At 52.8% G+C, this 14,220-nt stretch overlaps 1 protein-coding gene across 2 annotated transcripts; it reads left to right on the top strand.

Annotated features, from left to right (window-relative positions):
- The first annotated feature begins 142 nt into the window (after positions 1–142).
- TMEM127 (transmembrane protein 127) lies at positions 143–14,117 on the top strand. Of its 2 annotated transcripts, none has more exons than XM_008007966.3 (4): positions 143–269; positions 630–1,004; positions 10,817–10,981; positions 11,694–14,117. In XM_008007966.3, exons 2-4 carry the CDS (start codon positions 761–763, stop codon positions 11,999–12,001), a joined length of 717 nt encoding a protein of 238 aa, XP_008006157.1. In that variant the 5' UTR covers positions 143–269; positions 630–760; the 3' UTR covers positions 12,002–14,117. The 2 variants fall into 2 exon arrangements, with proteins under 2 accessions (XP_008006157.1, XP_008006158.1); XM_008007967.3 differs by having other exon boundaries at positions 149–269; positions 653–1,004.
- Positions 14,118–14,220: the final 103 nt, after the last annotated feature.

Genomic DNA, 14,220 nt, shown 5'->3' with positions numbered 1-14,220 from the left:
GCAGGGAAAGCATCGCGGGACCGCCTCGAACTACCAGTCCCGTGAGGCCCCGCACAGAGCCGGCGGCGCGCCCAGGCTGTGACGCGCGCGGGGGAAGGGGCGGGGAGCCGGAGGAGGCGGAGGCAGAGGAGGAGGAAGCCGGAAGTGCATCGAACCCGGGTCTGTCCGGGCGTTGCGGGATCGGGGCCTGGGAACGCTTGGCCCCCGGCAGCTGAGAAGCCCGTGACTGGGCTGAGCGGCGCCATCCCAGCCCTGTGGCCTGCTGACTGGTGAGGAACAATGGGCGGCGTGGGGAGGGTCTTTTCTCCGCACAGGTCGCATCCCAAACCGCCGGTCCCAGATCACCGTTCCCCGATCCCCGCGGCCCAGCCCGGTCCTCCGCCCCTCGGCACCCTCTGGCCGAGACCCTGAGTCCGGGTCTTTGCTCCCGCGGTAGCCGATCCCCGATCCCTCCGCCCCCCGGGGACTCGAGTCTGCCCAGACCCCATCTGGTCCCTGGCCCTGTCCGGTTTTCGTCCCGCAGTCCCATTCCGGAGTCTCCTGTCTCCGCCCCCCGAATCCCCGCAGCCCTCCCCGTCTCCGTCAGCACTGGGTCCCACCCCCCTATCCTCTGGTGTCAACCCTGACAGCCCAGTGCCGGCCTCACCTGCAGCGAGCCCGGAGCGTTGCTCTCCTCCACCGGACTGTCAGGCTCTGCGCGCCCCGCGGAGGTCGGTGGCGACCAGCAGCGACTGCGGAGCGACGGCGGGCGGCCCCGGGCATGTACGCCCCCGGAGGCGCAGGGCTGCCCGGCGGGCGCCGGCGGAGGAGTCCGGGAGGCAGCGCTCTGCCCAAGCAGCCGGAGCGTAGCCTGGCCTCGGCCCTGCCTGGCGCCCTGTCCATCACGGCGCTGTGCACTGCCCTCGCCGAGCCCGCCTGGTTGCACATCCACGGAGGCACCTGTTCGCGCCAGGAGCTGGGGGTCTCCGACGTGTTGGGCTATGTGCACCCGGACCTGCTGAAAGGTGAGGGCGCTGCGTGCTGGCCCTTCAGGCCTCGGTGGGGGGCAGAACGTGTTCTGACCGAAGCAGAGAGAGCCAGGGACCAGACACTTGGTTGAAGGAAGCGGCCCCGTAGCTGCCTGGTGTTCATGCCCACCAGGTGGCTCTGTTTGGGGTCCGGCCCCTCATTAATTCTGATGTTATTCAGCTAAGCACCTACTCCTCACAGCCATGTTAATCCGGACTGCTGCTATTTTCGGATTCTGCTGGAGGAAGGACGCTGTGTATGGAGAAAAGAGAAGGGTGCTAGGTATCACAGTTAGCTGGCCCCTTCTGAGAGTCTGTGAGAGACGGAAAAGCCTCTTTGGGGCAGACTGATTAATGGAGAAAAAAAGGAACTTTTCATATGACTAGGATTTAAAAGGTATTTTAGAGTTGTATGGTAATCGGATGTGTATCAGAGAAGAAGGGGATCTGTGGCATTTTAGGTAATCGGAAGACCGTCCCATTGCCACCCTCAGTACAGCAGTTGGAATTTGGCTCTTGGAACCATTATAAGTGTGCCTGACAAAGGCAAGGTTGCTTTGTTCATCATCGTGCTTTCCAGCCAGATAGACAGCAGACTATGGGAGGGTCCTATGGGCCCCGTAGTTTATCCTGCCCAGTCTTGTCTCCAGTAAAAATTGTGTAGTCTGAGGACAGGACTGGACTGTATCACCTGCTTTTTACCCTAACAATGATCAGTGTACCCCAAACAGTGCTTAGTAACAGCATAGTTCATCAACCCCAAGGTCTTTTGAGCCATCTTGAAGGTCTTATATCCTCTCTGTGCTATTCCCTGGCTGTGATGCATTCCAGATGTTCATTGCACCGCCTATCAGAAGCACCTCCTGTTAGATATCTCCATGCTCCCTCCTGAAGGATTCAGGCACCGGGATTCGGTGAAAAGGTCCAAGTTCCCTGCTGTGCATTGGACCATACTCTGCTATTGCAGGTCTAGGCTGAAAAGCCTCATCCTTGTGGCCAAATGTTGCCTTTCTCTGAGTGTTCTCTTACTGTTTTCCATCTCTCTTGAGTTTGAGAAGCTTTAGGGTGATTTTGTAGAAAGTTGGGGGCTCCTGCTTGTTTCCAGATTTCACCTTCCTGGTACTCTTTGCTGGGGTGGCTCATTAAAGCCAAAGTTATGCACACGACAGAGGCCTTATATGCAGCCTTTTCTGTGTCATGTTGCTAATGGTACAAAGAGCGTTAAGCTTGAGTGAGTCTTGGTGGTTTTTCTTTTAGCACATTGCCCCGCACTTGCTTTCTTTGAAGCACACATACCACCTTCCCACCACTAGACCCATCGGATCTAGAAAGCTAGATCTCTGAAATCTAGCACCGCATGGAGTGTGCTTAGCTGTGGCTCAGAAAAACGAATGCTCTCCCCAAGGCTATCCAGTTGGGGGTGGCAGAGCTGGGACTACCCCACATCTGCTGATGCCAGTATAAAATGATGCTGTGTCATTTATGGTTTTTATCCTTTGTTTTACTTCAGCTGTCATAAGAAACAATCTCATAATTATTTCACTTTAGTGTGCATCCTTGTCGAAGGCATGTTAAAAATAAAAGTAAATTTTTGAGCCGAGCATGGTGGCAGGCATCTGTAATCCCAGCTGCTCGGGAGGCTGAAGCAGGAGAATCACTTGAACTCAGGAGTCAGAGGTTGCAGTGAGCTGAGATCGCGCCATTGCACTCCAGCCTGGGCAACAAGAGCAAAACTCCATCTCAAAAAAAAAAAAAAAAAAAGGCCAGGCACGGTGGCTCGCGCTTCTGATCCCAGCACTTTGGGAGGCCGAGGTGGGTAGATTGTCTGAGGTCAAGAGTTCGAGACCAGCCTGGCTAACATGGTGAAAGAAACCCTGTCTCTACTAAAAATACAAAATGAGCCAGGTGTGGTGGCGCACGCCTATAGTCCCAGATACTCTGAAGGCTGAGGCAGGAGAATTGCTTGAACCCAGGAAGTGGAGGAGTTGCAATGAGCCCGAGATCACACCACTGCACTCCAGCCTGGGCAACAGAGCAGAGCAAGACTCCATCTCAAAAAAAAAAAGTAAATTCTTGGTGCAGGTTCTTTGTTCACATGCGTATTTACCCTTTCTAAGAAATTATTCAGGCCAGGCCAGGCATGGTGGCTCACACCTGGAATCCCACTACTTTGGGAGGCCGAGGCGGACGGATCACCTGAGGTCAGGAGTTCAAGATCAGCCTGGCCAACATGGTGAAACCCCATCACAACTAAAAATACAAAAATTAGCTAGGCCTGGTGGCTGGTGCCTCAACTACTCAGGAGGCTGTGGCAACAGAAGGCTGTGGCAAGAGAATCGCTTGAACCTGGGACGTAAGGTTGCAGTGAGCCCAGATCACACTACTGCACTCCAACCTGGGCTACAGAGTGAGACTCCGTCTCAAAAAAAAAAGAAAAAAGAAAGAAATTATTCAGGCTCCATTTTGTCTTTTGCAAAGCATGTTTTCTTAACCTTTTCGTTACGTTTGCTCACATATTTAGAGATCTGAACCCGTGTGTAGTTTCCACTCGCTTGCCTGTGGCCGTCTCCTAGGAGCACTTTGTGCCCATGAATAGGAGAGTTGGCAGTGGCACCTCATGAGCTATCACAGAAGAATCACGGAGGCCCCTGATTGCATCTTCTCTCCCTTTTCTTTGTACCTACTGGTTTTTTGATACCCAGTGGGTCTTCAGACATGTAGTATCCTGTGTGATCTTCAGGGCCTAACAGATGTCCTGACCTGGGAGCCTGGAGTATTCCACATCTCAGGAGGGAGCAGAGCTGTCAAGCACAGATGTGGTGCATATAGATTTTTTTTTTTGAGACAGAGTCTTGCTCTGTCACCCAGGCTGGAGTGCAGTGGCACCATCTCGGCTCACTGCAACCTCCACCTCCTGAGTTCAAGCGATTCTCCTGTCTCAGCCTCATGAGTAGCTGGAATTACAGGTGCTCCACCACACCCGGCTAATTTTTGTATTTTTAGTAGAGATAAGGTTTCATCTTGTTGACCCGGCTAATCTTAAACTCCTGACCTCAAGTGATCCACCCGCCTTGGCTTCCTAAAGTACTGAGATTACAGGCGTGAGCCACCGCTCCCGGACGCGTATAGATACTTCCAGAGGGAGAACAGGCCCTGCAGGTCTCTGCACGTGATGGGAGTCAGGCAGCCAGCAGGCCCTGGAGCAGCCTTACCCTTTCTCAGCCCCTGAAAGAGTGCCACACTTTGACATTATGCTAAGCACACGCCAGGCCCGTGTTTTCCTCCTAAACAGCATCTCTGTTTGGTACTGTCATCAGTTCTAGGAGGCTGGGTGGTTTGCTCAGCTAATCCGCGTGGACATTGACTCCAAAGTCCATGCTCTTACCGCAACACCTTAGTGACCTCCGAGTTTACTTCCCATCAAAGCTGCCCGAGGCTTATCACCTTCCTGTTCTAGTTGAGTTTTATCACAAGCCCAGCCAAAGCTGTGCTTTTTGTCATAACTTCATCACTTCAGTGTTGAGGCTCTAGTTGGTGATGCCAGGGCAAAGCCACTCTCCCATTGTCATTCACAAAGCTTCAGAGGCTTTAGCCAATGAAAGCTGGCTCCAAAGACCCCATCCTGGGCTGGGTGTGGTGGCTCACTCCTGTCATCTCAGCACTTTGGGAGGCTGAAGCAGGAGGCCAGGAGGATCTATTGAGTCCGGGAGTTCGAGGCCGCAGTGAGCTATCATTGTGGCTCGCACTCCAGCCTGGGTGACAGAGCGAGACCCTTTTTCTAAAAAAAAAAAAAAAGACCTCATCATAGGTTTTCTCCAGTGCTCCAGCAAGCAGTGCCTGCTTCTCACACAGCTCTCAACCTGGCCCTGGGTGGAGATAGACTCAGACCTCTAATGGCTCCAGAAAGAGGCGCCCCAGATAGTCCTTTCTTCTGAGACTTTCTGCCTCTCAAGTGTGGCCACCAAAGAGCACTGGCAACAGCCCCAGGAAGCATCTTTGGAGAATGAGGAAGTTGGGGAGCAGAAGTCAGGTGCATCTCAATTGGCAGCAGCCAGTGGTAGCTCAAGGGCCTTCCAGGGAGAGCCTGTGTGCCTGACAGGTGGTGACCGGGGCAGCTGACACTGCCAGGTCCCGCGGGGCCTGTTGGTTTCTGTGGGATAACCTGGCTGGGCACCAGAGGGCTCTGTTAGAGGCCTGTGCACAGGCCTGTCTGGAAGCTAAAAAAAGTCACAGTAGGGAGAGGCTGAGCAGGTTGCACAGATGCATAAAGAGGGATTGGGGCACTGGGGAAGTGTCTCCAATTCACAGGGACTCCAGCAAGGAGGGCGCGGGGTGGGACAGGAGTCCCTTTAGCCTTTCTGCCTGCAAACTGTTTGGGTCAGGAGTGGTTAGAGCAATGGGCAGATAGACAGGAAGAGGCAGGACCTTCAAAACAAATCTAGCCCGGTGACTCACCAGTGACCTTGAGCAAAGTCAGTTCCATGGGATCCTGTTACAGCTGCCTACTTCCCCGATGACTAGAGGGCACCGCCAAGCAGTGTTTACCAAAACCAACAGGCCAGAGCACAGCTGGAGGGTAGGAGGTGTTCTCTGTCTAGCCAGGGCATCGTGGACTACACCACTGGCTTGAATTTCAAGTTAGGGTCCTGCCTTGCGTGCCATTTCTCTCTCAAATAAAATCCTACATCCATAACCTTCAGGGGTTTTCTTTAGCAGTTCCCTCGTGGGAGCAGGTGCTTGTCACCTTCCCCGCTGTACCGATGTCTAGGGAGGGAGGAGAGAAAGACGTTGAGATCCTGACTCCCGAAGAGCCTCTGAGCTAGGCTCCAAGCCTGTCTAGGATAACTGCCTGTTCTTCCGGTGTGCTCTGAGACCCTCTGAGGAAAGCCCGCCTGTTCCATGGGGCAGGCCCCTGGGGTGTCTGTTAACGTTACCCAACAGGAAGTTCACGCTTGGTTTTCTACTGACCGTGAGGGTTTACTCACAGCTTTGGAGCAGAGAAAGGCAGTTACATTGAAACAAAACCTGTTGGAGTTTGAGGTCAGAAGTCTCTCCTCGATATCATATTGTCTCACTTGTAGGGTAGGCCTTAGTCTGGCTTTAGTAGGCTGTGGTCCACACGTGTGGTCTGGGAGGTTTTGGTAGAAGAGGGAAAGGCATGCCGAGGGGACACACTGGCCCAGCTGAAACGGCCTCTGTTTAGTAACAGTACAGACGGCTGCTCTTCCACGGGCTGACCCAGCAGGCCCTGGTGGTGGGTGGGGCAGATGTTACTGTTTTCACTGATAGACGGGAGAGCAGGGGTCCAGCGCACTCCAGGGACTTGCCCAGAGTAACACAGTCTGTGCTAGAGCTAGGATTCGGCGCCGGTCCCGAGCCTTCCTGGTGTCCTGACCACTTTCTGGAGCAGGCGCAGATGGCTGCAGCGCTGCAGGAGCTTGGACACCATGCCTGGCAGGCTTTGCCCAATAATTCCCCATGTGAGGACTTAATGACCCAAACCTTTTTTGCTTCTTTGAGAGATTTCATTGCTTCAAGCTGTTCCTCTAGTGAGCTTAGCAGCTGGCTCTGAGGATGGCTCCGAGGGTATTCCTGTTAGCTTCTGATCCCTCATTCACGCACAACTCTTTAGGAATTGATTATCCCCAGGCAAAAATACAGTGGCTGACTCTGGTACTTGGCGATTCCGAGCAGCACAGTGCAGGGGAGCCTGACCGTGGTTTGGAATCTAGCTCTGCAGCGTGTGGCCTGGAGGACGCCACTTCACCTCCTGGAGCCCCCACCTCCTCATCTGAGCTGTGTGGTAAATCCCCCAGGGGGGCACTTGACCCTTCTGTGTGCCCAGGCTGTTCCAGGAGGGGTATGCAAGGCCCCTCCAACAATATTTGCCTTTGGGGAGGAGCAGGTGGACAGCCACAAGGGAAGGGACGTCCTCTCGAAAGCTTTTTACCATGTTCATATCTCCTTACTCCTAAAACTCATGTATAATGAAACATAAGGCAATAGGAGTGTATGTCATGGATGTACATTTTTAAGGATTATCAAATGAACATCCTTGTGCTCACCATCCAGCCACAGAAACAATACAGGCTCCTTGAAGCCCCCACGTATTACTTTTCTTACTCCTAAGTGCCTGGCCTCACTAGTAATGAGAGTGGAATCTGACACGGCCTGCTGCAGAGCGGCGTGTGGCCTCTGGCAGGTTAACTGTAAGAACACTGCCCCATCCCTGCCACATGCCACGTGGACCCCAAGAAGAACTCTCCCAGCTCTTACTAATATTTAAAATAAAGCCAGGAGATAGCTCCTGTCTCCTAGAGCTTTTCTTTCAGTGAGGCCCCATGCACTCCGGCACTGCAGGACGGGTTCAGTGAAGGCTGGTCCCAGTTGCAGGCGGGGCTCACACACAGGCAGGCTTTTTGGCAGCAGACAGCTACCCAGGCTGGATGCTTGGGCCCAAAACAGATGGTCAGCAGACAAAAGAACCCTTTTGTTCTCGTGGAGTTCAGGGGGGGAGCAAAACTAAATGTGATGATATAGTCCACCGACTTTCCTAATCTATGTAATACTTCCTTGTAGCTGCACATTTCTCTAAGAGATCACGACAGATAGCTCTGAGGGCTTCTTGGTGGGTGACCCAAAGCCAGACAGAGGCCTATGAGCCTTGTCTGGGCCCAGCCAGCCTCTGCTGGGCGAACTCTGAGCCTGAGGCAGGGTGTGCGCAATCCCAAAGGCCCAGGGCTTCCCTCTACCCAGAGCCTGTGACGCTGGCATCTGCTGGGCTAAGTCAGCTTTGCTGGGTTTAGGTCCCGTCCCCAGGTTCCTGGACTTTCCCTCATCAGTCCACCTTCCTCTGAGGTCTGAACCAGTGTTTCTTGAAGTGTGGGGCTTGGATCACCTGCATGGGGATTACCTAGGCTGCCTGTTAAAATGCAGATTTCTAGACCCTGCTCCAGACCTAGAACTTGGACTCTCTGGGGACCTGGGAACATGCTTTCAGCTAGTGCCCCAGTGATTTGGGTGTGTCCTAGAGATTGATGATCACATCCCATACCCTCTCAGCCTGAGGTCAAGTTCAGGAAAGGATGCTACATAGCCTGAGTCTTGCCAGCCCTTTCCAAATTTTCCTAAGTCACTTGGTGACCCATGGCCTAAATAAAAGAAGAACTTGCTAGTGACTGTAACAGAGGAAGGAGAGGAAGTTAAGGCCCATTTCCTGCTTTTTTTTTTTTTTTTTTTTTTTGAGACAGAGTCACTCTGTCACCAAGGCTGGAGTGCAGTGATGTGATCTTGGCTCACTGCAACCTCCACCTCCCAGGTTCAAGCAGTTCTCCTGTCTCAGCCTTCTGAGTAGCTGGTACTACAGGTGCATGCCACCATACCTGACTAATTTTTAAAATTTTTAGTAGAGACAGGGTTTCACCATATTGGTCAGGCTGGTCTCAAACTCCTGACCTCAGGTGATCCACCCACCTTAGCCTTCCAAAGTGCTGGGATTACAGGTGTGAGCCACTGTGCCCGGCCCCATTTCCTACTTTTTATTAAAGCTTAAAATACTTAATCATGGCCTGGTTTCTTTTTGGTTCAGCGTTTATTCTACCCTATGCTTCTGGGAGCTTTTGCAGTTTGCATAGTTATCAAAGGAGACAGACAGTGTTGTCTAGTTGAAATGTGTTTTAAAGGATGGCTGACGTACCGGAGGGAAGTACAAGTCACACTGTGTGTCTGGTGCGTGGTTGTTGTCATGGGCTCTCCCTGCACCATGACCCCCAGGAATCCCTTGAGTACTGCGTCTTTTCTTTCAGCCTCTTCCTTTTCCTTCATTTATGCCCTTGATGTGTGCACACCGGCACTGTCCAAACCTTCTGGGGCTTTCGTGGCATACATGTGGTTGCTTTCTAGCTTTTCCTGTTGACGGCTTGTCCCCAGCTCTGCCGAGTCTGCTGAGTCCCTTTTAGGTAGGTCTGTGTCCCTTTACTTTCCAGTTTGTGGAACCTTGTTTTACATCTCCCTTTTTTTTTGTGTGGGTTGCCCTTTAAAAGAATTCTTTTGTTCTCGTAGAGTTCAGGGAGGGAGCAAAACTAAATGCGATGATGTAGTCTACCAACTTTACGAATCTGTGTAATGCTTTCTTGTAGCTGCACATTTCTCTAAACTGCTGCAACTTCTTTCTTCCTCCTTTCTTTATTTTACTTTTTTTTTAATTGTGGTAAAATATACATAACATTAAACAGCATTTTAACCTTTTTTTTTTTTTTGTGATGGGGTTTCACTTTTGTTTCTCAGGCTGGAGTGTGAAGGTGCGATCTTGGCTCACCACAACCTCCACCTCCCAGGTTCAAACGATTCTCCTGCCTCAGCCTCCCAAGTAGCTGGGATTACAGGCACATGCCACCAAGCCCGGCTAATTTTGTATTTTTAGTAGAGACAGGGTTTCACCATGTTGGTCAGGCTGGTCTCAAACTCCTGACCTCAGATATTCCACCTGCCTTGGCCTCCCAAAGTGTTGGGGTTACAGGCGTGAACCACTGTGCCCTGCCAACCTTTTTTTTTTTAAAAAAAAAAAAAAACAGAGTCTCACTCTGTCACCAGGCTGGATCTCGGCTCACTGCAACCTCCACCTGCCGGGCGCAAGCAATTCTGCCTCAGTCTCCCCAGTAGCTGGGACTACAGGTGTGCGCCACCTTGCCCAGCTACTTTTTGTATTTTTAGTAGAGACAGGGTTTCACCATGTTGGCTAGGATGGTCTCGATCTTCTGACCTCGTGATCACCCGTCTCGGCCTCCCAAAGTGCTGGGATTACAGGCGTGAGCTACCGCGCCTGGCCAATATTTTGTTTTTTTAAGAGACAGGGTCTCTTTCTGTCATCCAAGCTGGAGTGCAGTGGTGTGATTATAGCTTACCGTAACTCCTGAGCGCAAGCAGTCCTCTTGCCTCAGCCTCCTAAAGAGCTAAGACCGCGATGCTCAGCTAATTTTTTTTTTTTCTCTAAGAGACGGGGGTCTCACTGTGTTGCCCAGGCTGATCTCAAACTGTTGGCCTCGAGCAATCCTCCTGCCTCAGCCATCCAAAGTATTAACCATTTTAAGTGTTGAGTTCATTGATATTAAGCACATTAACATTGTTGTGCGAGCATCACGACTATCCATTTCCAAAACTTTTTCATCATTTCAAACTGAACCTCTGTGCACATTACATGATAACTTCCTATTCTCCCCTCTCCCTACCCGCTGGCAACCACCATTATATTTTCTGTCTCTATAAATTGACTATTCTAAGTATCTCATATGAGTGGAATTATAAAATATTTGTCCTACATTTGGTTGATTTTACTTAGCATAGTGTCTTCAAGTTCAGCTTCTTTTTGGAACAAAAAGGGAATGAATGAGTAAATGGAGAATCGGTATGAATTGACCTGTGTGGTCTTAGCCTCTCTGGCTGTCTCAGCTCCAAAGTCAGGCTTTTCCCGCCAGCTCAAAGTATCCTCTAGCATGAACATGTCAGGGCTTTAAGAATGGTTAGAAGGGCGTGGCATAGACAGTGAAGCAGAAGCCTGCACTCAGGCTAGTCTTGTTGGAGAGAGAAGGACTTGAGGTACAGAAGAGCCGTGGCCCAGAGGGCTTCTGTGTGCTTCTATGGAATTTGTTCCAGCTCCCTGCAGACCACCCAGGAGCGGGAGCTAAGACAGTGTCCTCCAGAACTGCCCTGGCTCCCAGCACTGTGGTGGAGGGGATCAGACTCCTTCTAGGTGGGGGCTTCCTGCACCAGGCGTTACTTGGGGCCCTGGAAATGTGGTTCTCCCCCTGCAGATTTCTGCATGAATCCCCAGACAGTGCTGCTCCTGCGGGTCATCGCCGCCTTCTGTTTCCTGGGCATCCTGTGCAGTCTCTCCGCGTTCCTTCTGGACGTGTTCGGGCCCAAGCATCCCGCCCTGAAGATCACCCGTCGCTATGCCTTCGCCCATATCCTCACGGGTAAGCTGAGGGCCGCTCGTTGTGGGGGAGGAACTGCTGTGGGGCAGGGGCCTCCTGTCTGAGTTGCCGGTGGGGGCTGTGGTTTCTCTGAGCAGGCGCCCTTCCAGGAGCTCGTGCGCCAAGCTCGGCTTTCCCAGAGTGTCAGGGTGTCAGCAGCCTGCTCCAGTCTAGCTGCTAACTTGCCAGGATCACAAACCCACTCAGCCCAGCTGTAGAGGGGAAATGTTGCTAGAAATTCCACAAAGCAGCTCACAGCTCTCTAAAATGGCATTTGAAGCTCAGACCTGACACGAGTGAAGAAGGAACCAGGCAATCTCCCGTGTCTCACCTGGAGCTCCTGGTCAGATTCTCTCCTCTCCACCTTCCTGCTTCCCCACAGACCTGCCTTTTCTTGTATGCAGCTGCTCTCCTCCCTCATGCCTGCACTGCTGTGCTGGTTCGAAGGGTGGTGTGCCTACTCCAGCTCCCAACCTGCATGACCCTGTTTGCTCCTTAAGACAGAGAGAATCTGACTGGCCTCGATCAGGTCAGACTGCTGTCCCCAGCCTCAGGCCAGGAATCCCATGGCCAGGAGAGCTCCTCCTTGCAGAGTCGGGCCAGGCAGGTTCTCTGAGAATGGGGTTTGGGTAGAGAGGCTGTGATTGGGTCCTCAAGCATCCTGGCTATGGCGTGCTCACTAATTCCCCTTCTGTGCTGTCCCTCTGTCCCCTAGTCCTGCAGTGTGCCACCGTCATTGGCTTTTCTTACTGGGCTTCTGAACTCATCCTGGCCCAGCAGCAGCAGCATAAGAAGTACCATGGATCCCAGGTCTACGTCACCTTCGCTGTTAGCTTCTACCTGGTGGCAGGAGCTGGTGGAGCCTCAATCCTGGCCACGGCAGCCAACCTCCTGCGCCACTACCCCACAGAGGAAGAGGAGCAGGCTCTGGAGCTGCTCTCCGAGATGGAGGAGAACGAGCCCTACCCGGCGGAGTATGAGGTCATCAACCAGTTCCAGCCACCCCCTGCCTACACCCCCTAATGCCAGCCTTGGGCTCTCTTCCTCGGCAGCCCCTCCCCCAACTCTGCAGCTCCTCTCGCGCCCAGAGGAGCTCCTTTCCCCAGCAGGCCTCACTGGTAGGATCCTGACCATCTTCTCCAAACCTTCCCCGGGAGAGACTCTGCCTTTAGGATCATCCAAGTGTCCCTGCTCTCAGAAGCGGAGGCCCACTGGTTTTCTATAACGTACTCTTTTCCTCCTGCCACATCCTGCCCCCTTCACGTTCATGAGTCATTACCAGCCAGGGAAGGTCATCCAAGTTTCCTCTAGCGTGGGCCGTGTCTTTGGGACCGAGACTTTCCTTGGAGAGCTGCTGAGAGTGGACAGTCCCAGAAAGAAGTGTCAAAGGGCCCAGGGGAAAGGGGACTGTGCCCTGCAGGCTCACCTCACAGGGGTCAGGGTTTGCTCCACAGCTGCAGCTCTGGGCTGACGCCCCCCAGACCCCTTCCTTCTCGGAGTGACCCACCCCCAGGCCACCTGCTCCCGAGAGTTCTGTGCACTTTACTCTTTGGACTTCTCCTCACATGTGCCCTGGTTTTATGGGGAGAGGGAATTGCTGTTGGGAAGGCAGAGCCGTTGCTGCCCTCTCTGCCCTTGCTTCCTGTGGCTGGAGCCCAGGCAAAGAGAGCAGAAGCCAGCGTGAGACTGAGGCCCCTGGTGCCTATCGAGGACCAGAGTGAAGGGGACTACATCTCCCAGCCCTTCACCTTTTAAATGTGAGTGGTTTTAAAAGGAAAAAAACAAAACCAGGCAACAGCAACAATATTCTGTTTTTAAAATAGGGACAAGACTTTGTCCCTTTTTAGACATGTATCCCATTCCTTTTGGCGCTGTATTTGGGGCTGTAGCTCTTCCAAGCCCGTGGCAGCCCCTCCCGAGTCTCTCCCAGTAGAATGCAGCCTCCCTTCCCGGCCCTTCCCTCCCAGTGACTGGCTCCCTGGGGCCTTCTTGTGGAACCCAGAGGGGCTGAGGACTGTGGCCTGGCTGGCGGGCCAGCGTGGTGCTCCTCAGGACTGCGGCACTGAGATGGAACCTGGCATCAGTTTAGGAACAGGGGCCACAACAGGGCAGGAACCCACCACCCTCCACATAGGAATACAGCCAGTGGGGCCCCGTCACATGAGGCGTCAGACCCACCCTGTCAGCCCAGCAGGCCGGGCTGTGTCCTTCAGACCAGTGCCGCCCTAGACTCTGACTCGGGGCTCCAGCCTGCCGCGCGTCTCCCCCCCGCCCTCTTGAATGTACTCTGGTCTTGCAGTGCGCCGCTGGGCCTTTCTTGCTCAGCCATCACTCGGCCACCCTGTTTGCTCTGGGTCTGCCTGAATTTTCTGCCCTGAGATCTGGGCATGAAGTGGATGAAACTTGAAAGACCTTCAGTGTAGATCCAGATGGCCAACCTGTCCTTGTTAAGTTACCTGCTTCTTGGGACTCAGTGTCCACAATCTCTTCGAACCTTTACGGTGATCCATAGTTTAAGCAAGACTGGAGAATGGACAACACTATGAAGCTGTGGCTAGAAAGGGACTGTCACGTCCCATCCTTTGGCTGGATTGACTGGGATGTCCGGACAGATGCCCGTGTGGGTGGCGAGGGCCACACCTGCACACGAGCGGGCAGCTGCTTGCAGTTCACCGCTGTGATGGCAGAGTGTGTTCAAAGGTGAGTCTCCTGCTCTTCTGGACTCTTCTCTCAGGCAAGAAAGGCTGCCGGCTGCCTGAGCACAAAGCCAAGGAACTGAACTGAGTCTTTCTGTTGAGTCCTGAGTTTGTCGTTGGCAGGTTTACTTGTGGCCAGCTCGCTCTGCCCATGGGCGTCTGAGCAGGCAGACCAGAAGACCAGGCACCGGACATGCATGCCAAAGGGACCGGTCATCTCCTGCGGACCTGTACATGACCCTGTGGACCGTTCTGCACAATCCGGAACCCACTTTTTACTCACTCCCCATGTCTCTGAGCCTTCCTCTTCTTTCTCTTTCCCTCTGCCATCCTGACACTGATAGTTTGTCATATAAATCCCCCCGGTTGTGTTTTTTTTCTAGGAAAAAAATTAAAAAGGAAAATAAAACCAAAAAACCAGAAACCACAAATAAGAATGGAAATGCCAATGGCTGCCTGTCATTTTTGTCACAATTTTCCTGATTTGGTTTGTTCCCTTGATCTCAGAGAAGCAGGAGACATTGATGAGGCTGTAATTTTTTTTCT

The sequence above is a fragment of the Chlorocebus sabaeus genome, chromosome 14 (genome assembly GCF_047675955.1).
Source record: "Chlorocebus sabaeus isolate Y175 chromosome 14, mChlSab1.0.hap1, whole genome shotgun sequence".
Lineage (NCBI taxonomy): Eukaryota > Metazoa > Chordata > Mammalia > Primates > Cercopithecidae > Chlorocebus > Chlorocebus sabaeus.
Note: the sequence above shows the minus strand (reverse complement) of the source record. Positions and strands in the feature narration are given on the sequence as shown.